Source organism: Enhydra lutris, unplaced genomic scaffold (genome assembly GCF_002288905.1).
Source record: "Enhydra lutris kenyoni isolate GAN:26980312 unplaced genomic scaffold, ASM228890v2 scaffoldscaffold98, whole genome shotgun sequence".
In the NCBI taxonomy this organism is placed as follows: Eukaryota; Metazoa; Chordata; class Mammalia; order Carnivora; family Mustelidae; genus Enhydra; species Enhydra lutris.
In genome coordinates, this window is record NW_019154182.1 from 301,224 (window position 1) to 327,824 (window position 26,601).

A 26,601-nucleotide genomic window follows, 5' to 3' on the forward strand; every position below is an offset into this window, starting at 1 on the left:
AGGACCCTGAGATCACTACCTGAGCCAAAGGCAGAGGCTTAAACCAATGAGCCACCCAGGCGCCCCCTAAAATTTTTTTAAATAAGAAGTCCTGTATAATGACACTAGGCCTTCTTAACTTAAAAAAAAAAAGAAAGAAAGAAAGAAAGAAAGCATTGGCCAGGAAAAGAATCACTTGTTAATATAGTATAGTCTAGGATGGGTTTTCTGGCTAGGTGTATTTATCTGTATTTATGAAGTATCTTTAGAGATGGACATAAATAAGCCCCCCAGTTACTGGTTAGAATCCAGATAGAAATTGGTTAGGTGACTGAGATGAAAACGTAAACATCAGAAATAGTGCAGTTTTAGAATTCCTTCAGTTTTAGAACTTCAGAAAAGATAGCTATCGAAAATAGCAGTATTTTCTACGGTATATATGGGTGAGATCCCAGATCATTTGACAAGAGTTTGTAGATGCCTGCAAATTATAGATTGAGGGGAGGGAATACGATTTCCTAGTTGGTACTAGGACAGAAATTCAACGCATGCAGTTATTTTATGGTCTGTCATGGATTAACTCTTTGACCTAAATTATCAGACTCTTCTTTTTTTTTTTTAACAACATTTAAGTCATCGAAGAGTTGAGAGCTTGGTCGATGTTGATGTTAACTAAAAGCATGTAATTATTGGCACTGTGGGATAATTTCTTACAACACATCACCATATATTTAACTTTTCCTAAGAGTATGACTCATCATATTTTTATGTAATAGAAATATCCTTAGGAATTGTTGTTGGCAAGTTTTTAGGTTTTATTAAATCCATCTTTATACATGTTTATGTAAGAAATAAAAGAAAATATAAGGCAGAACAGAATTCTGGGCACCGATATAGTTCAAATAGAGGATTGAAAGTACAGGTGTGTTGGCGGAATTGCCAAGATAAGCAGTCTTTTAGCATGTGTGGAGGCCCAGCATTTAAAACCGTGCTGTGCTGTCTCTAGACTCTCAAAAATGACAACTGACTGCCATGGATTGTGCCAGCTGCCATGTTGCAAGGTCGGGTGACCCTCCAGACTAGGTCATCAAAGTAGTTAATATCTTCTTACAAGGAATGAATCTGGGAATATGTTGGAGCTACGTCTGTATGTAGAGGAAATAGTGTTGCAAATTCTGAGCAGTCAGATAACCTGATGATAAATTTTAAGCAGTGAACTGTGTTGATATTACTGGCAATTTAGCAGAGATATCAAAAGAACACTTGAATAAATTAGTAGGGTTTGTTACTGTCCTGGGGAAACCAAGGTGAATAGGGAGATTAGGGGACATCAAAGGAAAGCAGTTTATCTTCTTATCCAAGGACCTTAAGCATTTAAAGAAACTTTTGAGAACTCTGTCTTTGGTGAACGATAAGTGTTTTAAAAATTTTCCTGATCTGTTAGTAACTGATAGTTTTGTAAAATAGAAACGAATTACTAGAAAAATGAAATAAAAACACGAGATATAAAGCTGGGCTTTTTAATATTTGATTCATCAGGCTTAAAACTAGTCTTACATATTGCTATAAAAGTTTCTTACTCTCATTTTCTCTGCTTCACTTATTATGGATTAGTAACAGTTCATAGTGCACTGGTCCATGGGCTCTACTTTGAGTAGCACTTTTCTAGAAGGGTTTCTATATTCTAACAGTCCAGGACTTGGCTTCTGTAGAACGCTGTTAGAGATAGTACATGAGTACGTTAGTGATAAATAATTCCTAACTACACATTGGATAATCTGAGATACTGCTTTCTTTTTTCTTTTTAGACAAATATGGTAGAGGGTTGTAAAAATGAAGACTAAAATTTTCAATTTAGTTGGGTCAGTAAAAAATGAGAGAGAAGTACTACTTTGTTTATGATATCTGCATGTACAGCAAAGAAGCATGACTTGAGTAGGGAGAGAATGTTTACAGTATAGTCTTTTCTGGGTAAGCATTCTTCCTTTATTCATGCACATATTAAAGCTCAAACATTGTTTTGCTCTTTGCTTGCTAAAACAATATATGGATTTATATTTCTAAGTTGGTGTACATCTTAAAATAAGTCAGTGACTTGCTTGGCATTTCAGTTTTCTTCTAATTGGAATTGATGAAGATTGGGTGACTGTGTTAGGCACTTTGAGTCAACTTTTATATCGTTTTTATTAAAATATTATCATTTGCCATTTCAAGTTGGTTTTATGTAGTTCATGGTAGAATTTCTTTTTAAAAAATTTTTATTTTATTTTTTTAAAGATTTATTTATTTGGGAGAGAGAGAGAGAGAACGATTGTGGAGGGAGGGGAAGAGGGAGAGGAGAGAGACAATGTCAGACAGACTCCCCGATGAAGGTGGAGCCCGACTCAAGGCTTGAACTCATGACCCTGAGATCATGATCTGAGCCGAAATTAAGAGTCAGATGCTCAACTCACTGAGCCACCCAGGTGCCCCAGAATTCAGTTCTTTTTAAAAACTTAACATAGAAATGGTGTTGCCTTTAGAAGTCATATTATAGCATAATATTGTCTTACTCTAGTAGAGAATTACAGAATTTCAAGATTAGAGGCATTAAACTCTAATGACCACCGTGTGCTGAATGAGTACCTTCTGGACTTCTCTGCCACTTGACTGTCTTGTCACAGGGAAGCCCCCTGAGGCCCAGGGCCTCTTGCTGGGCTGCAGATACTGTTAGAAAGGGCTTTCCTATGTTGACTGAAGCCTTTTTTTGGTCACTTCTACCTCATGGCACAGTATGGAACAAGCGTAATCAGTCCTCCAGGTGACAACACTTCAGATGAATGAAGCTAGCTATGGTGTGTTGTGTTTTACTCTTCTGCAGCCTCACGTGGAGTCTTTGCTTATAATCAGGTGACTTGTGTCCTTTTAGCATCCTTGCTGGCTCCTTCCCAGTGAGATCCAGTTAGTCTCTGTCCTTCTTAAAGTGTAACACCTGGAACTGAATGAGGTGAAAAGAGAGAATAAATAAATAAAAAAGGAGAGGATCTGTATGGTTTACTTGGAGAAATGTTAGTAATCAGAATAACAAATAGTGGGCTGTTGCATAGATTTCTGGAAAAAAAGAATAATGAACATTTCCATTACATAGGAAAAAAATTATCTAGAATTCCACATATTTTGTAGAAGATCCTGAGAACAAATTAGAGTATCATTTTAAAGAATAAGCTTTATGCCAATTCACCATTGCAAAACATTGACCTGCTAGATAGAGAGGAAATATTATGTGATTCATATCTCGAGATGACTTGTGTCTGGCTGGGCCAGTGAAATGCACCACCATGTTATTTCTTCCATAGTGATAACCTATAGGGATTAACTCAGAAATCTGTCAAGAATTTTATATATATTAATATATATAAAATAATGACCATGTATATAGTTGAAAAGATATTCTTTAACTATCCTAGTGACTTTAAAATATAGAATATATGTAAAGAACTTATTAGATACTTTCTTAAAAAATGCCAGTATTTTAGAATATATTTTGTATCCCTGAAACTATAGATTTTTATTTTTTGGCAATGGCCATGGTTATTTACATGTATAATAATGATATTTATTTAGAAGTCTTCATGATTAAATTACATTATTACCTGTCTTGCCACATTTAAAAAATTTCATTTAGCTATAAGAAGAAAATGTAGTTTAAAAAAATATTAGAGTGAGGAAGATCATTCTATCACAAGCCCGCAAGCCATAAAACAAAAAATAATAAATTCAAATACATTAAAAAAAATCCTGACCAGTTTAAAAAAAAAAACATAAAAAAGGAAAACCTATTTCTTATTTGTGTATAAGGTATATACATATATACTTACATATGTAGTTACTTCCCTTTTATGGGTCAGTAACCTACCCTGGGTTGAAAGAAAATTTTGTTTATGTTTTAACTATAGGCAGAAGATACATGAATCTTAAATCTAGCAGAATGTATGCAACGGTTACCTTTTCTGCTTTTTAAAAAAATTTTTTTCTAAAGATTTCATTTTTTTAATAATATACATATATATTTTTAAATTTATTTCTTTTCAGCGTAACAGAATTCATTTTTTATGCACCACCCCCAGTGCTCCATGCAATACGTGCCCTCCATAATACCCACCACCTGGCTCCCCCAACCTCCCACCCCCCCCTAAAGATTTCATTTTTATTTCTTCTCTACACCCAGCATGGGGCTCAAACTCATGACCCTGAGATCAAGAGTCACATGCTCTGGCAACTGAGCCAGAGAGGCGCCCCGTTTTTTGTTTTTTGTTTTTTTTCTTTTTAAGTGTAACACCTACAACTAAATGAAGTGTTCAAGAAATAGTTTTGACCAGTGTGGAGTGGAGTACTATTGTCTTCATTTTTCTGGAAGCCACATTCTGTGAGATCGTGTTAGATAGAACTGTGTGTTGCAAACCATTGATAGATTGTGATCCACTGGTGTGGATCATGTTAAATGAAATCATTTTAGTGGGTCTTGATTTAAATTTAAAAAATGAAATAAAATTGAATTGAACAAAAAATATTTGTGCATTTCATGTAATAAAGCTAAATATTGCATAAAAATTTGTTTCAGTTTATATATACATACAAATACACACACGTAGATGTACATACATGCTTAGTAGATACATGTGTACCAAGTGGGGATATAAAATAGTGATTTAAAAGTTTCTTACTGTGTGTAAAAAATTTCGAAGGCCTTGGTCTAGACTAGATGCTTCCCCTTTTTGTTTTTTCTCTGACGACTCCATCTAGTCTCTTCTTACCCTATCTACCACTTAGATCTCCCATTTTCATTCTCTTCTCTATCTTCTCTCTCTCTCTCTTCTCCTGTGGTTCTCCTGCTCTGTAGCATGAGGAGCCTTATGGGCTCCATTGGATTTGCTTTAGGACCTAGGAAAATCATTTTGCTGTTCTGATTTAATCCCTTGTTAGCTGGACTCCCTCTGAGAATTTTTGTCTGTGGAATGAAGAAGGCATAGTAATGCAGTGAGAGGGTCAATTGAACTATTTTTGTTTGTTTTTTTAATTTTGAAAATTATTGCCCAAGTGAATTAGGGTTTAATGAAAATAATGTTTGAGATAGACCCTCCTCTCTATTTTTGACTTTGCAATTTGTGCTTTTGAGTAATCATAATAGTGAGGATCTACTATGTGCTGGGCACTGTTCTAAATACTCTGTATTTGCCAAATCAGAGGATCCTCATAACTCCATGGGGTGGGGCTATCATCCCCATTTTACAGATGAGGAAACCAAGGAAGAGACTTAACATGCACAAGGCTGGAAAATTCATAGTGTGTAATGATAGTATCTCAGGCGGCAGTCTGAGAAAGAAAATCCCCCCCCAACCATGGAAGACACCCTAACACATGGATGCACATTTATCCCATTACCCTGCAGTTCCAGATATGCTCATATAGCAGGTGCTGAGTCTTTTTGTGCTGAGCCCGGATGCTCAGTGGGGAGCCTGCTTCTCCCTCTCCCTCTGCTCCACCCCTGTACCCCCTCTCCCCTCCCCCGCCCCCGCTTGTGCTCTCTCTCAAGGAAATAGGTAAAATCTTCAAAAAAAATTAAAGAAGAAAAAAAAACTTTTCTTCCATCTTGAGAAGGCACCTTTCACCAACAGGAAGGACAGTCCTGTAAAGGCACTTTAGAATCTATTAATTCCCCTCTTCCCTTCTTTTCCACTCTTCCACTCTCTTTCTCCACTTCCGCCTCCACTTTCTCTGTTACTACTACAACTCACTCTTCCGTTTTTTTTTTTCTTCTCCCTCTTCTTCCCCCCTTCCCTTCTACCAGTTTTCCATCTTTCTTTTCTGTATCCTGCCCCTGTACTGTTCATATTCACTCAAATATACTTTTCGTACGGAAACCATAGACTGACCACTTAGTGTGAAGCACTGTGGAGATGGAAATATGAATGAAGCAACGTCAGGAAAGCCAGTGAGGGAACGATCATTGCTGTGCTAGTTCATTCCCTTGAAAATCTGAGCTCCATGCCAAGCTTCTTTCCAGTCCTTGCCCGTGAGGAGCAGGAATTGAGATTGGGATTTAGATACAGAATATACAAATGGTATAAAATATAAAGCCCCCAGAATTCAGAGAATTAGGAATATATCCATTTAGGACATGTTTTGGGTCAAGCAATGAAAATGATGACCGAAAAAGTTAGTAGGAATATTTTTACTGAACAAATTAAAGAGTTTAGTATAAAAAATACTTTTTATAAAATTATGTTGCACATTAAATGTATAGAAATAGTATGGAAGCTGGCTTTGTCCCTGGGGATTTTTTAAAAAAAGATTTTACTTATTTATTAGAGAGAGAGAGAGAGAGAGAGAGAGAGACAGAGAGAGAGAGAGTGCATGTGCACATGAACAGAGGGAGGGGCAGAGGGACAGGAAGCAGACCCCTGTTGAGCCAGGAGCCCCACACGGGGCTTGATCCCAGGACCCTCCGCTCATAAGCTGAGCCAAATGCGTTTAACTGACTGAGCCACCCAGGTAACCCCCCTGGGAATTTCTTACAATATTTATTAATGGAAGAATCACTAGCATTCCCATGGTTGGATAGGAGATCAGTCCAGGATATTTATGTAATTTGTTTTGACTTTGACCTGAACTTGGAGTGTGCTTGACATCTCCAGCTCCACTCTTCCAGCTGCACTGTTTATGGGGCAGGTACCAGGTGCCTCCTGTGTGCCAGCAGGTGGGCTGCGGGGCATTAAGGGGTTCAAGGTTTAATAGACTGTTTCATTAGAGAGCTTTCAATCCAGCTGAGTTTCTGTGTCCTTGGTTTTGTCCTTATTTAAGGATGATGGTAAGTAAATATTTTCCTTCCCCTGCCTAGCTTGACGGGATCCAATACATTCTTTAGAGGCCCGTGTATTCCAGTGAACTTTCCTTGATTACCCAGCTGAAAGTGGTTTCTCTGCTCTGGCAACTTCTATTGTGCTTATTTTCTTTAACCACTAATTTGGCAATTAATCATGTTAATTGGTTTGTGACTTGTATCTATTGTTGTCTTGAATTGTTATTTAAATTGTGCTTATTTGATTTCCAGGGTTCGATTTTTGTCTTCTGATTTACAGTTCAGGGTTCTAGAGAATAGACACTCCTCGTAGTGTACTACAAGTACTCTGTAGCAGTGTACTCTTGTAGCAGTGATCTCTAAACTTTTTTCATTATGTACCTCTAATAATTTGTTTATGAACCCTTAATACATGTGTACTTATTTAATTATGAAATGTATGTCTATATTATAAAACATGTAAAATATAAATTTAAAAAGAATGATATAAAATGAAATGAGCAATATTGAAAATAATGTATATTACTTATAATACTGTATTTTCACTTGTCATATCCAAAACAGAAGTCTGCAAAAATATGCTGATACTAATGAGAGAAAGGCAACGTTGGCTGTATACACTATGCTGTAGACCAGTTTTTAAGGGGCACCTTGGTGGCTCAGTTGGTTAAGCGTCTGCCTTCTGCTCAGTCATAATCCCAGGGTCTTGGGATGGAGTCCCACATCGCCGCTGAGCAGGGAGCCTGCTTCTCCTTATCCCTCTGCTGCTGCTCCCTGAGCCTGCTTCTCCCTGTCCCTCTGCTGCTTCTCCCTCAGCCTGCTTCTCCCTTTTCCTCTGCCTGCACACTTACTCTGTCAAATAAATAAATAAAATCTTTACAAAAAAGATATAAATTTAATCCCACTTTTAGTAGTGTTGGTTTGATTTTAGCCACCCTGATGGGTATGATGTGGTGCCTTATTATAGATTTAAATTGCATTTCTCTTGTGACTAATTAGGTTAAGTACTTTTTTGTGTTTTTTGGCCATTTGGGTCCCTTTTTATGAAGTGTTCTTTCAGGTGTACTAACTTGTCTTTTTCTTATCAATTTATAGGAGTTCTTTATATATTTTAATATCAATTTTATATGTTGCAAATATCTTCTATGGTTTTTCACTCTAATTTTTTTATGAACAGAAAATCCAATATTAATATGAACCAGTTAAGCCATCTTTTCCTTCATAGTAGTACTTTTTGGGAATTTTTGTTCACCCCAAGTTCTTGAAGATTTTCTTCTGTTTACCCAATTACCCTTCCCTCTATTGTCTTCTAAAAATATTTTGCTTTTGCTTTTCCCATTCAGAGCTTCAGTTCACTTAGACTTGATTCTTGTGAATGGTATGAGGTAGGGATCAAGTTTCATTTTTTATTTTCTCCCCCTGATGTCTAGCTGACTCAGCATTATTTATTGAGAACAAGTTCCTTTCTTTACTATACAGAAATGCCTTTATCATAAATTAAGTGTCCAGATATATGAAGACTTGTCTCTGGATTCTATTCTGTCTTTGTCTTTGTGAATCAGCATCGATATTTTAATTACTAAGATTTAGAATAACTTTTGATATCCAGTAGAACAATTTATCCTATTAAGTTTTCTTGGTTATTGTGGTAAAATGTACATAAAATTTATCATTTTAACCATTTTAAAGTGTATAATTCATAGCATTAAGTACATTCACTTAAGTACATTAAGTACATTAAGTGCAAACCATCATCACCATGTATTTCCAGAACTTTTTCCTCTCGCAAAATTGAAATTTTGTACCCATTAAATGCTGTCTGTTGTACCTTCCCCCAGGTTCTGTCAGCCACCTGTCTACTTTCTATCTCCTTGAATTTGATAACTCCAAGTCCCTCATATGAACAGAATCATATAATATTTGCCTTTTTGTGACTGGTGTATTGCACTTAGCATAATATCTTCACGGTTTATTCATGTTGTAGCCTGTGTCAAAACTTCTTTCCGTTTTAAGGCTATTAAATAATATTGTATTACACATATATGTCACATTTTTTTTTTTATCCATTCATCAGTCTCGATGGACACTTGGGTTACTTCCAGTTTTTGGCTATTGTGTATAATCCTGTCATGTTTTTCTTCTTATTCTTGGTTCTTGACATTCTATTCACATTTTAAAATCTGCCTCTCAGGTTCCAGATCAATTAAGGGAAACTGACATCTTTTCATTATGTTTCTTTTAATCTATGAACATATCTGTATTCATTTATTTTCTTTCTCTTCTAATAATAGCTTTCTACATAGAGATCTTGTACATCTTCTGTGACATTTCTATGTATTGGATAGTTTGATGTTAACTTTGATGACATCTTTCTGAAAGTTTTTTTTTTTAACTGGTTGTTGATGGTGTGCAGATATATGTAGATAGTCTACAGTTGATTTTTGTGTATGTCCTTTGTTTAGCAACTTTGCTAAGCTCACATATTTGAATAATGCCTGTGAAGATAAAAGTTTTCTGTATGTATAGTCATCTTGTGTACAAATAAGTATAGTTCTATTTTTTTCTCTCCAATATTTATACTGTTATATTCCCATGCTGCTCTGTACTTGCTGTGACTTACGGTATAATGTTGAATAAAAGTGGTAAGAGTGAGTAACATCTCGTTCTCTGTCTCAAAGTTAAAAATGTAACCTTTTGTTACTAAATGTGATATTGTTGTAGGTTTTCTTGTAGATGGGCCTTATTATATTAAGGAAGTTCCTTTCTGATCTTTATTTGCAAAGAGTCTTTAAAATCATGAATGGATGTTTAATTTTATCAAACATTTATCCTGCACTAATTGAGATAATCCTATTGATTTTCTCTTTTATTCTGTTAACAGAGTGAATTAAGTGCACATATTAGAAAGGAAGAAAGGTTGACTATTAATGAGCTAAGCGTCCATCTCAAAATATTAAGATTTCCTGCCTCCTAGTTAACTATTAAAAACTTTTTGAGCCCCGCATTCGTACTGGAATCGTATTGTAATTTAAACCACGTTTTTGTTATGGGAATACCACTGACACTTAAAAATATTCCCTACTTTATAGTTGAAGTCTATCATTTATAAATGGGGATACAGCATACAAATTGGGAATAACTGTTGTGCCATATGATCTGCAAACACGTTTTTTTAATATTGTAATTTTATAATTTTTTAAAACGTTCTGAACTGAGTCACTTATTTTGGTAATGGCATTTTGGAGTCCTGTGCTAAGAACTGAATCCGTCACTTTCTAGTACGGCCTAGAAATAGATTGTAGGCTTTAGCGATATAGAGGAGATATTTGGTGTGTCGGGAACATCATATGTCATCAAGCAAATAGAACCATTCTTCTGAATGATTTAAAAAATCTCTCTCAGTGCAGTTTTTTGTTTGTTTTGCTTTCTTGTACCTGTTTTAATTCATTCATCCCCCTTCCCCTGCCCCCAAAGCCTAAACTTGACTTAGCGGGTTTTGATGGGCCCTAATTCCCTTCTAAGGCTGAGGGTGTAAGTTCCTGTGGATCAGCAGTGCAGATGCCTTTGCAGACCACATGCCGTTTTTGCTTATGATTTGGTAGCTGTTGAGATAGCCTGAGGCACTCTTCCAGCTTCTTTGTTGCTGCCTTTCAGTCTAGCAGCTCTGAGGCTGCTTTGGTCTGAGTGGAATCAGAGGAAAGCAATTCTATAAAATGAAATGGTGGTGAATAGGAGCTAACAAGAAGCCACTCTAATTTTTATGACTTCACATTCATGTAGCAGCCCGTTACTGGTCTCTGAGCCGATCTTGTTTCACAGTTACCTGTGATTTTATGTTGCCAAGGCTGAGGACTTCCTTCTCAGCTGCTGGTGAATATTGTTGGTTAAGCACCAACGTCATTATCAAGAAAACAGGAAGCTCTGTAGGAGAACTGGCCAAATGGTAAATTAATAGCGTAAAGGAAACTGACGTAGACTCAGGGAAGGAACCCTGGACTCATCTACTTTGTTCTTTTCAGAGGGCTCGGAGAGGAGAGACGGCTTAAATCATTCTTTTTTCCAGAAAGCATATCCAATAATAGGTTCAGTATTAAATCAGAAAGCTTGTATTTTGCTTTTATTTTGCGTTCTCTTAAAAATGCTAATGTCTTGGGGCACCTGGGTGGCTCAGTCGTTGAGCGTCTGCCTTCGGCTCAGGTCATGATCCCAGGATTCTGGGATCGAGCCCCGCATCAGGCTCCCGGCTTGGTGGGAAGCCTGCTTCTCCCTCTCTCACTCCCCCTGCTTGTGTTCCCTCTCTCGCTGTGTCTCTCTGTCAAATAAATAAATACAATATTTAAAAAAAAAAAAAATGCTAATGTCTTATTGCAGAGTACCTTTGTATAACTTTGTTAATTCAGATTAATTTTTGGCTGTCACGAAAATCCTATAAATTGCCAACTTTTCCTGTTTATAGCGATTCCTCAATAATTTGAGTCAGATCTCAGGAACTATGAACAAGTAATAATTTAAAGGTGATTCAAATCCAAATTTACTTTCACTGTTTGCTTAAAGGTGAATTTTATTTATTTATTTTTAAATTATTTATTTATTATTTATTATTTATTTAATATTTATTATTATTTATTTATTTTACAATTTATTTAATTGCTAAATAAGTCAGTAGTGTTAACATTGCAGAGCCTACTTAATCAAATTAGGAGCACCTTGTTTGCGCTTTTGCATCACTGATTTAAATGTATACAGTTCTAATACTCATTACTGGTAAATCCTTTTCATTTCCCTGAAGCTTGCATGATAGAACATTCTTTTTGGCAACATTTTGTCAGCCTTTACTTTTTATTATTTTAGGTACTTAATAAAATGGCATTTATTGACAAGTTTATAATTCACATTTTTTTTTTTTTACTAATTCTGATGGTTTCCCCTTTAATTATTATTATTATTTTTAAAGATTTTATTTATTTATTTGACAGACAGAGATCACAAGTAGGCGGAGCAGCAGGCAGAGAGAGAGGGGGAAGCAGGCTCCCCACAGAGCAGAGAGCCCGATGTGGGGCTCGATCCCAGGACCCTGGGACCATGACCTGAGCCAAAGGCAGAGTCTTTAACCCACTGAGCCACCCAGGCGCCCCTCCTCTTTAATTATTGAGAGATGATTTAGAGCGGTGTTTAAGAAAATGGACCTGGATCAAATATCCCAGGTTTGGATCCAGGCTCTGTCACTAACTAGTAATATACTGTGCCTCAGTTTCCTCATCTGTAAAATGGAGGTCATAATAGCATCTATCTCTGAAGGTCACTGTGGGTTTAAATAGTTCAGTCTAATTAAAGAATTTAGAATAGTACCTGCCAGAGAGCAGATGCTCAACAAATGCTAGCGTGTGTTCTTAGTTATTGTAAAACAGTAATTTTAGGAAGTGACTTCATAAATTCTGGGTCACATGGACAGCTCCTCAAAGGGACGACCTTTTACAGATAATCATACTTTTATCTCAGAGGTGAGGATAAGAGCGGCTTCCCAGTTCCAGTTAAATCAGTGGTTTTGGTCATGAAAAGAGCATAAGGCCGGGAGTCAAAGTCCATGCATTCATTTGGCAAAGCTTTAGCCAAGTAGTTATTGACGTATCCATGGCCCCGACAGCAATGCTAGATGCTGGAGATTCCCAGATGACTGAAGGATGCCTGGGTCGGAGGGACTAAGGTGTGGCCGGAGAACCCTGAACGTGGTTTCCAGTCCCAGCGCTCTCACTGAGCACTGTGAGACCCTTGGCCCTCACTGTCATCATTTGTAAAATGACAGTTGCTGAGTTTAGTTTATGACATTTAGTGGATGCTGAAATGTCATCGGTGCTGGATGCTCGGTGCTCTGCTAGATGCTACAGTAGGACATAAAACAGTTTTGCACCAAGAATTTCTTTTTCATATTATTTATTTAGTTATTTGAGAGAGAGAGTCAGAGACACAGAGAACATGGGGGGATATAGGGACAGAGGGAGAGGGACAAGCAGACTGCTCACTGAGCACGGAGCCTGATGCAGGACTCAATTCCAGGACCCTGAGATGATGATCTGAGCCAAAGGCAGGGGCTTAAACTGACAGACACCCCCCCCCCCCGCCCAGGGACCCCAGCACCAAGAATCTTAAAGACCTAGTTGGGAAGACAAACCACAACTGGAAAATAGGTAAATAGTAATCTTGGGAGTCATGTGATTAGATAGATGTAGGTAAGCCATGGTAGGGACAAGAGTATGTGGAGGTTGTTACGTTTAGCATTTTACTGTATCTGTGGTTAGCTGGCTCTAATTTCTGTAATAAAGCACCCAGGAAACTACCTGTTCTGATGTTATCAGGAAGTCCCACTTGATAATTCCCACTTGCATCATCTGCAGAATGTGGTGGTTTAACTCCCTTTGTTCTCCCATGTGTGCAACTTTGAAAATGGTGCATTTGCAGTACAAGATATATTTTTTTTTTTTTTAAGATTTTATTTATTTGTCAGAGAGAGAGAGAGGGAGAGAGAGCAAGCACAGGCAGACAGAATCGCAGGCAGAGGCAGAGGGAGAAGCAGGCTCCCCGCTGAGCAAGGAGCCCGATGTGGGACTCGATCCCAGGACGCTGGGATCATGACCTGAGCCGAAGGCAGCTGCTTAACCAACTGAGCCACCCAGGCGTCCCCAAGATATATTTTTAGAGCATAGTTCTTCATGCAAAACCTCTTTTTCCCCCAATATAATGCCAAGACATTTTTTGTTTGTCACTGCTCTATTCTGTGTACCTAGCACAGTGCCTGACAAGTGGTAAGCACTCGAGAAATTCAGTGGAGACACAAATTTGAGGTTACATTTTGATTGTCAGCACTTTTTAAATCATTTAAAATTATTTTCTTATTCAAAGATACTCAATTTGGAATATTGGTTTTTAAATCTTAAATCTAATGGTGTTAGGACAAGTTGCCATTATACAAATATAATTTTAATGAAGCCAGCAGCTTATTATTTAGTAGCTTTTTCATACTTGTATAAGGAAATGATTTTCTAGATGAATGAACGTCTCCACTACATTAGTTATCTGTTAATGACGTCTGATTGCAATTTCCCGGGAGACCCTACACCAGAACTGCTCGATCAGGCCATTCCCAAACTCTGACACAATGGAACCGTGAGGGATGATAAATACTAGTGGTGTGAAGTTTTGTGATATCACGATAGAAAGACTTCCATATATATTTTACTTGAAAACTTCATCAGTAGATTATCCTTGCAGTTTTTCTCAAAAAAAGAGTGACGCTCTTTTGAAGACCAAGATAAATCAAGCCATCTAGTCAAATATAAAGGATCTACCTTAACTTTTTTTATATAATTACAAAATAGTCCATGTTCATAATAAAAGTCAAAGCAATGCAGAAAGGTAATCAAAAGAAGTAAAGAGTACCCCAGATCCTGCCACCTTTTGGCAACCTTCCTTCTGAAATCTGGTTATATGCATAGACATACACACACATAGATCTTTTTTGTAAATGGAAATCATACTATTCATATGTGTTCTTTGATCTATTTAAACTCATGTCTTTTTTTGAGTAACAGAAAAACTAATGCTGTCCTTGAATGCGATCTGAAATTTCACAGTAAGCTAATATATGACCAAAAACCAATTTTATTTTATTTTATTTATTTATTTTTTAAAGAGTTTATTTTATTTATTTGACAGACAGAGATCACAAGTAGGCAGAGAGGCAGGCAGAGAGAGAGAGAGAGAGGAGGAAGCAGGCTCCCCGCTAAGCAGAGAGCCCGATGTGGGGCTCGATCCCAGGACCCTGGGATCACGACTTGAGCCGAAGGCAGAGGCTTTAACCCACTGAGCCACCCAGGTGCCCCCAAAACCAATTTTAGACAGAGGTAATTTTAAAGCAGGGGAAACATTCTTAGTTTAATATTAAAAGAACCTTTAAGTAACACGACATTGGCTTATTTCCCATACAGCTGTTTATCTTGGGTAATATGGAAGATAGAGCATAAGAGATAGTTTAAATATTTGTTCAACATTTCATGAGAGAAACCGAATGCTGTTTAGGAGAGAGAGACCTGCTAATGGCAGTTTTGTCTTTCTCCTGTTGCCTTCAACTGTGAAGTTCTTGGCCCTCAATTTGTATATTCCTCTTAGCAAAACAGAAACCTGCAGTTAATTGGAGGTTAGCTGTTTTAACTTGGGAATGCTCTTTGGGGAGTATGACCCTTGCCCCTGTCCCCACACCAAGTAAGTGGTCTTTTCAACAATATACAGTGCTCGCTCCAAGGTGAGTTGTGGCAAATTCTTCTTCTGTCTTTTCCATGATGTTTTCATGGCTTTCATGGATTGGCTGTCCGTCCTCGCCCCCACCCCTCATTACTCTGGCTGTGTTTCTGTATATGGTTTGGCTGTTGTCTCACACTGTATACTCTTTTTTTTAAGGATTTTGTTTATTTATTTATTTGTCAGAGAGAGAGAGTGCACAAGCAGGCAAAGGCAGAGAGAGAAGCAGGCTCCCTAGCGAGCAAGGAGCCCGATGTGGGACTCAATCCCAGGACCTTGGGATCATGACCTGAGCTGAAGGCAGCGGCCCAACCGGCTGAGCCACCCAGGCGCCCCTCACACTTGATAGCTCTTCTTCCTAAACTTGCTTCCTTCCCAGTCTGCTCCAGTGAGTAAATCCGCATCTCTCCATTGGTACTGTTGCTCCCCTAGCCCAAGGATCCCTCATCTTTCTTTCCTGAAACGGACTCCTGTTGGTTTCTGTTGGACGTTTTTACAGTCTCTTTCTCTTTTTCCATACAGTAGACAGTGATCTCGTAAAAAGCATAGAATCAGATAATGTTACTCTTCTTAACACCCTCCTTTGCGCTTGGAATAAAATCTGCATTAATTGCCACCACCTACTAGGCTCTGTGAGATCTGTTCCTTGCTTACCCCTTGTCCTGATCTTTTGATGGTCTCTCCCTCATTCACTCTGCTTGGCTGCATCGCCCAAACATATCAAGATTGCTTCCCCCAGATAGATCAGACTTGTTCCCGCCTTCACGCCTTTGCACCAGCTGTTTCCTCTGCCTCCAGTGCTCTGCCCCCGAACTCACCCTGGGAGGCAGCCCCTTGGTGATGGTTACGCAGGTTTCGGATGTCACCTCCTCCAGGAGGTCTTCCCCAGTCCTCCAGTGCAGTGGAGCTCCTGTTCCACTGCAGCGCTGTTTTATTTTCTCCACAACATCTAGCCATCTGGAACCATCTTTGTGTCTCTGTCTCTTATCGTCTCTTTTTCCCTTGTCAGAATTTGAGTTCCATGGGAGGGTAGAGCTTGTCTGTCTTGTCCACCCTGTACTCCTAACCTATAGAACAATGCTCAGTAAATCTTTACGCCTAGCTTAAAAAAAAAAAAAAACTCAGTGAGCAAATCACTCAGATGGAGAAATGTGTTTTTTAACACCCCAGGGTGGCTGGAACCAGCTGTTCACGTAGGAAGGGAGGAAGGTGAAGGGGCAGAGCGTAAAGCACTTTTCAGTTCTCATTAAAGTGTAAAGCGAAGGGTACAAAATGTGGCCCAACAGTGAATGCACAACTGATTTCACACCGAAGAAGGACAAGTTCTTCAAACAAACTAGAATCAGATTAATCCTGAGGATTTCCTGTACTATTAATAACTTAAGTTGCTAAGCTATGTGAGATAGGTAGATAATTTGATCATCACGCCCAGAAGAGATGCTTGATTGTGAATAGTGTTTTTTGTATTAAAATTTAAAAAAAAATATTGTTCTTTGAATATATATGAGAAAAAATTCTTGGTGTTGCTTGTAGTTCATTTCTGTCATTAGGTCATACTTTATATTTTGTAATGCTTTAATTTATGTGTTTTCCAGAAGTGTTTTCAAATAACTGCCATGCTATGGGCTAGGAAAGATTGTACTATAAGGGAAATATTTTACTACCTTTAATAAAATGTGCCCCAAAGAATTTTTATATTGAACAGTAAAGGAGAATGTGTTTATAAAACCTCTAACAAAAAGTTGAAATAGGTTACTATACAATTACTAGTGCAACTTTGTTGTTTAGTTTGTAAACTGGTGTTTTTTTTATTGTCCTCTAAAGGTAAGAGGAATAATCAACCTAGTGATTTATGTTAAATACATCTGAGATAAACTTTCCATCTGGTTCTTTTCTCCTTCACGTGGAGATAGTTTTGGTAAAAGTAAGGGTAAATCTAATATGAGATCTCAGTTAGTTTTTTTAGAGTCAGCATTTTCTTCCTGAGAAATAATGAGCGTGTGCATCTGCGTGCAGGTGCCTGAGTGGGGCAAGGGACAAAGGGTGAGAGATAATTGCAGGCAGAGTGCACTGAGCTCGGAGCCCCACACCAGTCGGATCTCACAATCCCGAGATTGAGACCTGAGCCGAAATCAAGAGTCAGACACTTAACCAACTGGGCCTCCCAGGCATCCCTTAGAGTCAACATTTCTTAAATTTATTTGACTATTGCCTTCAGAGTGGCATCTAGGGAGGTGGTCCATATATTCTAGCAATGCTTCCGTTTCTTCAAATATCCTTTTCAGAGATGTCTCATAGTCAGTATTGGAATTATGAAAGAAATTTAGCATATCTTTGCTTTACTTTATAATGGAAAAACTTCATTTTTAAAAACTAAATGAAGGCTTATAATTTCCTCAGTTGACTTCATATTAATATTATATTAATTTATGAGGCCAGTGCTGCTGTTGTGCGGTTGAGGTTATGACTTGTGAGGTCATGAAAGAGCTTGTGAAGTAAATCTGGGTAAAGAACAAAGAACATCGTATAATTTTGTGAAGTAAGAGATTGGAAAAGAAACAAACCCAGACCTGAGTGACTAACTCACTCTCCTTTTCCATTTGCATTTTATCTGAACACGAGGGGGCAGTGCCTTATGCTCTGCGGTAGATGGAAGTTCTGGGGTGCCAAGTCCAGAGGAAGTGCCCTACCTGTAGAGAGAAAATGATCTGGTGTCAGAAAAAAGTGGACTCTTTTTAATATGAGTGCAAGTTAAGGGTCTGTATTTAAAATCTGTCCATAAATCTCTTAAAATTCTTGATGCCAAAGACTGTTTTGGACAATACACCTGCATCAGAAGCCACGATATACTTGTTGGAGAGAAGTAGTTGAAGCTTCCTTGGTGTTTGTCCTTAGAAAGCTGGTAAGTTTTATTGTGAGATAAATGGATTATTTGTTTCAGGGGATGTCCTATTGTCTTGGCCTCCATGAGCATCAAGGACTTTTATTTTTTTTATAAACCAGTGTTTTAATCTTTTATCCATAAGGAGCAGTTTTCATTTACTTTATTAGATGTCATAAATAAGTGAACTTAAAAAATCTTTTCTTTTCTTTCATTAAAGCTGCACATCATTGACTCCTGGACCCAACTGTGATCGATTTAAACTGCACATACCGTATGCTGGAGAGACATTAAAATGTAAGTAAATGATGACTCTTTATCGAAAGTGTAGATTGCAGTAACAGTTATCAGACTTTGCTTCCATTTTTGCTTCTGGCTGTTAGGTGTTATCACTAGGATTTACCACTTTTTAAAAGTTTGTCTTTCATTCCTTGTTCTATTCAAAGTAAGGCACTTGGCCGGGAATAAGCTGTGGTCAACGAGGCATACACTGAAATTCTCAATTTTTAGGCCTATGAGGTAATTCTTGTATTTTTTTTTTTTCCTCCACTGGAAGATCTTATGTAATGCCCCAATAGAGAGAATCCACTGCTTTAAAATACCTACTATTTAGAAACATTTCGGTAGGAATGGCTGCTATGTACCACTGTCGCTAACTTCCTTCTGGAGCCATTGCTGCCAAGAGCCATTGTCGCCGATGTGCTCCTGATCGCCCCCTGAGCCTACGAGTCCTACCCCAGAGACTCTTGGCATAGTTTTGGAATGCCAACAGGTTTCCAAGGGTCAGAAATGCAAATGGCTACCACAGCTGGACTGGTAACAGAAATGAGGGGAGCGGGCTAGGTGGGGCAAATTGGGGCACACCTACCCTCTTGGAGGGGACTGCCTCTGTTGATTTATTGAGAAAAGGTGGAAATCCATATCAGTTTTGGATGCTGACTACTTTTTTAAAAGTTAAATCATAGTGTGGGCCGACGTGTAATGCCGTTCCAGCCATATGTGTGTGGGGTGTGGCCAGAGCTCTTAGACCGCTGGTTTGGAACCTTGGAGAAGAGCAGGCAAGACCTACCGCTGCTGATTCAGTCCACGTCTATACGCCCTGGGTTGTATCCGCCCTTCTCTGCCATTATGACCAGTGCTGACGCTCTAGCCCAGTGTGGAAGTAATGGTGGCTTTGGTTAGTTAGTAACGATCTCACGAGGAATTTTCGTTCTTGAACCTATTCTTGTGGTAAACAGGGTCCTGAGGTCTTTCCATTCTTCACAAGAGGAATAAAGAATATAAATGTTAAAGATGGGACAGATGAGGAAATAGTGCCTTTCAGACTGTGGCTTCTGTGTCTTACCATGACAGGCCACCAGGGGCCACATCGTGGTGTCCTGTAGAATCACAAGTGCAGCTTTAAATGAAAAATGTAGACATTGGGGAGGGTATGTGCTATGGTGAGTGCTGTGAAGTGTGTAAATCTGGCGATTCACAGACCTGTACCCCTGGGGCTAATAATACATTATATGTTTATAAAAAAAATTAAAAAATTAAAAAAAAAATGAATGAAAAATGTAGGACATGCTAACTTATGGAGCTGGCATTATTAGCTCATTCTCTGGAAACCATTAAAATACATACGAATTTCACCTGCCCGTAGGACATTCTAGATTGTGAGTGTTTTTGAAAAAAAAGTATTCACTAAATTTAAAAGAAAGGATCAAAGTAAATCACTCACATGGCTAAAAATGGAAAAAGGTCAGAAATTTTTTACACATAAACGCGGTAGTCTTCTGTTAACGTTTCTTCCCAAGTCTAGTCCTGTTTCCCAAGGGAACCACTTAAATTTTGTTGATGTTGTTTCAGTATGTAGTTCTTCTGGGGATGATCGCCGTTTGTCTAAATAATATTTATGCCTCTGTTTCTTGACTTACCAGTTTTAGATATTGTTACCTTTTGACTTCCTGCTCTGATACACGAGGCATCTGCCTATTTTCACCACACTCTTTATCTTTCTCTTTCCTCCCCTTTAATGTAGTTATTATCACCACTGCTGGTTCCTGTGTTGGTTACCCTGTAGCTTTAACATTTTTCCTTTCTTTTTTTAAGGATCATTTTAAACATCGTATGGTACAGTTAAAATGAACAACCCCTAGAATGTTCTTAGTAAGTTGCCGGCACACAGGTAGCAGCACTGTTGTTATGTAAGCACAATCTCTGGGTTAGGATATTTTTATTTAGTTTCCCATGAATCAGAGAGAGTGTCTTTTGGCTCCCCACTTTGTGAGACAAAGATATTAGCTCCTGTCCTTCCCTCCATTCCTCTGCTTTCACCTCTTAACTTTTGTATTATTTTCCTTTTGCAATGTCAAAATTCGTAACTTATTGTCTGTTCTAAAGCTCGCCTTATCTTCTGTGCTTTGTTTTTAAATCGCTTGAATGAATGATCTGTAGTCCTGCTGTGGGGTTTGCCTGGTTTCTTCTCTTGGATTCAACCTTGTTTTGCAGAGGATATATATTGGAAATTCTGTGTTTCAGTAGGTTAAAGAAATTGCTGGAACACAGACAGACATTTTGCTTAGATTCCTTTCCTCCCTCCACTCTTCTGCCTTTCCTGGAGCGCTTCTGGTAATTGTTATTTACCATAGTCATAATTTGGTATCTTAGTTTCTGAGAGCTCTTTCTTGCTCTTGCTCTCTGTTCCTCTTTCACAACATCTTGTTCTTATTTTATGAATACAGGGTCTTCAAAGCTTTCAATGAATATAGATTTTTAAGGGAAGTTTTTTGTAATTATTTTAATTTTCTCCAGGGATTGTATTTTTGTTGGTTTATCATCTTTGTCCTCTGTTATTCTAAGTAAAAGATGGGTTAGGGTGCCTGAGTGGCTCAGTTGGTTAAGTGTCTGTCTTTGGCTCAGGTCATGATCCCAGGATCCTGGGATTGAGGCCCGCATAGGGCTCCTTGCTCAGCGGGAAGCCTGCTTCTTCCTCTCCCTCTGCCTGCCACTCTGCCTACTTGTGTTCTCTCTCTGGCTCTATCTTTCAAATAAAATCTAAAAGAAAGCGAAAAAGATGGGTTTTGGTTGTCTACTTACATTTACGACAGACAATAAAACATTGATTAAGACTTCTGTATGGGTGAACCGAGCTTATTGAGTATGTGGGTTAATGGTGGGCTAGCTGATAGTATGACGAACCCCTGTGTGTCATATTAGGGAGTTCAGCTCTTCTGGCACTCCCTGAAATCATTCTATTTCTTTAGGAAATCCCCTACATTTTGTGGGGGGCATACACATCTGGTCACCATGCCATTTTTGGAGGGTGGGTATCATAGACTATTCCCCATGGAGCTTTTTGTTAAGTTCCCCATTCTTAGCCCCATTTTTCATTCTTCCCTTTCCTACACTGAATGACCACAAGTTTTTATGGGTTTTCTAGGACACATGGCTTTCCTCACATTACTGCAGCCAGAGCTTTCTCTGCCCTGTCTCGTCAGTGACTCCTCCTTGGTCTCCATCCTGCCTTCTAGGAATTTGTTGAAATCGCTCATCTACTGATTGCTACTCTCTTCCCTTCCTCTTCTCTTAATGTTGTTTTGGATTCTTATTTTCCCTCTTTCATTATTATTTAATGGAAGGATGGTTCTTACAAGGGAGAAGAAATAAATGTGTGTGGTTAGTCCACAGTCTTGAGCCAGAAATAATGTAATTTCACAAAGATCTTACTCGCTGTATGAGTTTGTGTTAGAAAGCATTTACTAATATTCTGTATCTTCTCATAGCTATATGATTTTCACAGGAAGCCTCGCATAACATTGATGATTATGGTATTTGGATTGGCACTCACCATATAAGTTAATTATGTCCTCTTAAGCTACCGCTCTATATAATCATTATGTACTAGGGACTTAAGTTAAACCATAGAATGCTTTATAATAATGGAATAAAAAATGAAGTTTGCATGTTGAGGGTCTTCCGCATTAAGATAAGTCAAGATTCTAGCATTCTAGCCTTCAGCAGCCCACAGCCGAATAAAAGGAAAAAGCAATGGATTATACACTATTTTTATAAAAGTTCATTGAATTGGAAAAATGAGTATTTTTTTTCTTCTGAAATTCTTGACATTATTTAGGAAGGCTCTCTGAAAGATACTGGTTATATGATTAAGGTTAGTGTTAGAATCCCTTGCTTTAAAAAAATTATGAGTTAAACTCTAAAAGTGTATACTTTGCCGCAGACTACCAGTGCTTTGAGGTGCTTCCAGACTACCAACCTTCTAAAATTTGCAGATGGAAATTGTTTTGTAATAGCTGTTGAAAATGTGATAGAATTGTCAAAAATAAATCAACCCCATGAATTACGAAACACAAGGCACTATTCTCTGACAGAATAAAAAATGGAAAAATTTACACCAAGAAAATCTAAACATATACACAAACCTTTTGATCCAGTTAAAACTGAAGTGAAGATCAGCAGAACCATCTTTACTGCACCAGTGTTTTGTGAATCTGCCCACATAAATTCGTTCATGCCAGTGATTACATGGCAAAGTTATCTTACTTTGCTTAACTTGTGGAATATCTAGGTTATCGTTCTTTCAACTTGTTTTCTTTGCAGCTGTGCTTATTTTAAAAATTATTTCAAAATTAGATGGTTCCAGTTTTTATTTTATTTTTTTTTAAAGATTTTATTTATTTATTTGACAGAGAGAGAAAGAGAGACAGATCACAAGTAGGCAGAGCAGCAGGCAGAGAGAGAGGGGGAAGCAGGCTCCCTGGTGAGCAGAGAGCCCGACGCGGGGCTGGATCCCAGGACCCTGAGACCATGACCTGAGCCGAAGGCAGAGTCTTAACCCACTGAGTCACACAGGCGCCCCATTCCAGTTTTCAAATAAATGTTTCTGTGAGGAGTTTGTTGAGTTGTTATATATTGAGAGTAGTAGTAATGTAGAACACTTAGATATTTTATTGACCACAGTAATTTGTATAGGTTTGTTCTGTGCATGGTTTGAAGTTCATGGAAACAGATAATTTACTATAGCAACCAAGTTTATTGTAAAAGAATAAATCATTCCGGGCAAATCATGAATTTGCAAAGAATCATTTTCCCCTCTTGGAGAACACTAAGATCTTGCATTGCTTTAAAAGTAATGTTAGACTCACGCCTTTTTCTATTTTTTTTTTAAACTCCTTCATTTTACTTTTAAAAAACCTGGCAATGCCAGACACTTTTTACATATGTTTTACTCCATCAGTTTTTATAATCTCAGATGTATTATATTCAAGATCAGTAAGGGCATAATGGTTAAATATCACAAGATTTGTGATTGAATTCCACCTCCTCCAACCAACACAGTGTTCATCTTTAGATAATTAACTATTACTCTCTGTAATAAATATTTTAACACACGTAGTTTCCTAAAACAAACATGTAATTGAGAGGTTACATAGTTTAATAGTCCTTGGAAAATAACTGTCAAAACAAACAGAAAAGCTCTTTGCCTTATTTAGGAAACAGACCCAGAAAGAGACTTAATTTCATGGTAACAAGAAACTCATAAGTATTGATTTAAATTATATTCTATGGTAACTACTAGATAAATATTTTCTGACTTTTACCTTTATCTTTCTAAACACCGGGCAATGGCTAACCCAGGGCTTTACAGTTTCAAAGCCATTTATATAATCAACATCTTTATCTGAAGTTTCTCATTAAATCCTATTGAAAACTTGTGGTGGGTGGTTTCAACTATAATTTTAACCCAGGCTGAATCAAATTATTTGACTCTTATAGTAATTTTATTTCATAGCTTTAAGTTCAATGAGGTTAGAGATGGAGACTGTTTTATTTGTTAAATGGTATCTCCAGGCCCTAGCCTAGTGAAGATCTTCAATTCAATATTTGTTGAAGGAATGGAGTGAATGCATACATGAATTAATGAAGCTTAGTATTCAGATTTTTGTCGGTTGAAGTATCGTGTTATAAAGAATGTGGCATTCTGTTACTTGTATCAGTCTTCTACCAACAGAAATTCAGTCTTTAGAAGTTATTTATTATACAGGGAATTTGTAATTGGAACGCTGCTCTTAACAATTCAGATAAAAAGAAGGATGTAGGTTATTTTGTAGATTTGGAGTCTGTATCTGTTTTGTCTGTGTACATTTCACTTTGCCTTAAAGTAGATGAAATGAAAATAGCATGTAACTAAAATCTGTATTTCAGCATATTTTATATATTAGAAAATAGTTCTGTAAATGTTTCCTCTGTGAATAAGGGACACTGTGCAGTTCGAAATCCTGAGGACGAAAGACAAGGGAGAGGACATATTTCTCCCATGAATTCGTGAATTGACGTCTATAGAATTACCCACATTCAGAATTAAATCATTGAAATGAAAAAGACCAGAAGATTATGGTACATCAGGAATGCTGTTTTTTTCTTCAGCTCTTTCAATGTGAAGAGGCAACTGTGGGGCAGTGGAAGAGACGCCAGCTTGTGTAAGATTCCCGTGCAGGGTATCAGGGAACGTCTGAGTCAAAGACAGGTCCTTGAATTTCATCATTATGCCAGAGACGATCGGAAAAGTGAATCTTCAGTGATCGAGACCAATTTAAGGAAAAACGCATGTTGAGGTTTAGGATGATGTCACTAAAACGAGTGAAGATCTCCCAGTTATAACAAAATTCAGAGAAAGAGCAGTGAGCTTCGTAAAAACACAAGATTTGTAGATATGGCGACCATAGTCACTCTGTCTAGCACTTAACTCTTGAAGAAATTACTGTGTGGATGTTTTTGTGGACCCTATAAATAGGGCAGGGAGTGAGGCTGTTTGCTATTTTATTTCCAGTCTCTAGCTTATTGCCTGGGATATAGAGGGACTCGTTTAATAGGTGTTGGCGGAATGCATTAACCCTGTTCACTCTTTGGATCTGGCCATGATGAGGTTTAATGAAGGAGTGACAGAACTTTGAAGTATTCTCAATTTTACAAGTTCTTTGAATGGCACTACTTATGTATCTACAGGAAGAGGTTATTGAAATATTTTAAGTATACTGAGGAAATTAATGACCAGTAAATCAAGCTGTTAGCTAACATTGGTTGCAAGTTTGAAATTATCTTTTGTTTAAAATTTGTATTTTTCATGCTAACAATTTTTTTTCTTAATCAGGGACTGTTTGGTTATAAGAAACCCAATGAAAGAAATGTAAAGCATTTGTTTGTCTTCATGGGAATTAAATGAATTCCATGGTGCCCAAGGGCAGGAAGTATAGCCAGACCTCAGAGGGACTGGAGCCTGGGACTACTAGCAGGATGGGAGACACCATAGCAGACAATCAGCATCTGTGTCCTTGTTCGTCTGTTTCTTTCTCCTGCAGCATAGTCTGTTGTCACTTTATTTACTTTATTCTTCTTTTTTAAAAAAAATTTATTTACTTTATTCTTTTCCCCCCAGATTTCGCTGTTTCTCCTCACATAGAGTGGAAATGGCTGAGCCCCCTTTGTGACTCAGTTCAAGGCCACCAGAGGCAGCCTCTGGTCTTTGAGTCTCAATTCTTGGGAGAGATGGTCCTATTGGCAGCTTGGACTGGGTGTCCACTCTTGATCCAGGGGTTTGATCAGGAGTCCTGGGTTATGGTTACAGGGGGACAGTTTAGCACAGGTAAGCACCAGCTGGGCAGGTACCCAGAGAGGTATCTGTTACAGTGTTACAAGGATTCTTTCAAAAGAGCTTCCAAATGAAATTATAGACTTTTTCCTTTTGTCTTTAACAATAGAAGCAGTATGGTTGTTTATCATTTGAGAGGAATGATGAACATTTCAAAGCTATTTGCAACAGAGTGAAGAAGTCATGCCAAGAAATTATCTCCAAAGGTTTTGAAGTGGAAAGTCTTTCCCAGAAGAAAAGCCTGTGTGTGTGTGTGTGTGTGTGTGTGTGTGTGTCCAAGAGAAAAAGTGGAAAAAAAAAAAGATTATGATTTTGGGGCGCCTGGGTGGCTCAGTGGGCTAAAGCCTCTGCCTTCGGCTCAGGTCATGATCTCGGGGTCCTGGGATCGAGCCCCGCATCGGGCTCTCTGCTCAGAGGGGAGCCTGCTTCCTCCTCTCTCTCTGCCTGGCTCTCTGCCTACTTGTGATCTCTGTCTGTCAAATAAATAAAATCTTAAAAAAAAATAGCCCAAATTAAAAAAAAAAATTATGATTTGGATTATACATTCCCTCCTGTGTCCTCAGAGGAATATGGTAAAGTTACTGTTCATTTCCAAGGTTTCATCACTGAATTTAAATTTGTATGTTTTGGGGAATGATTACAATAAAATGAGATCAACCTTAGAACTGCTACTTAAGTGGGATGTTTTATTAAAGAGTGGTCACGCATACACAAAGATTTTTACAGACACATTGCAAATAGTGTTCCAGAACTTCTGCTTTACTGGGTCTTGAAACTCAGCTTCGCGTTGGATCCTGTCTCCTTGCAGGAGACAGAGTGTGGCTTGTCTGCTCCGTGTGTGCACGTGCTTTTACCCGGCACTTCTCACATCTCAGATCTGCCACGTTTTGCTTTGTCTTAGCTAGCCGCATTGGTCAACTCAGAATGCTCATTTTTTTTTTTTTTTCTTTTCCTGGCGTT

At 38.0% G+C, this 26,601-nt stretch overlaps 1 protein-coding gene across 1 annotated transcript in view; it reads left to right on the forward strand.

Annotated features, from left to right (window-relative positions):
• Positions 1-26,601, forward strand: part of LOC111139277 (BRISC and BRCA1 A complex member 2) — a 401,260-nt gene that overhangs the window by 23,030 nt on the left and 351,629 nt on the right. Inside the window, exon 3 of the mRNA XM_022491515.1 lies at positions 18,211-18,287. Within this exon, the coding sequence (XP_022347223.1) occupies positions 18,211-18,287 (77 nt within the window). The remainder of the gene's footprint in view (positions 1-18,210; positions 18,288-26,601) is intronic.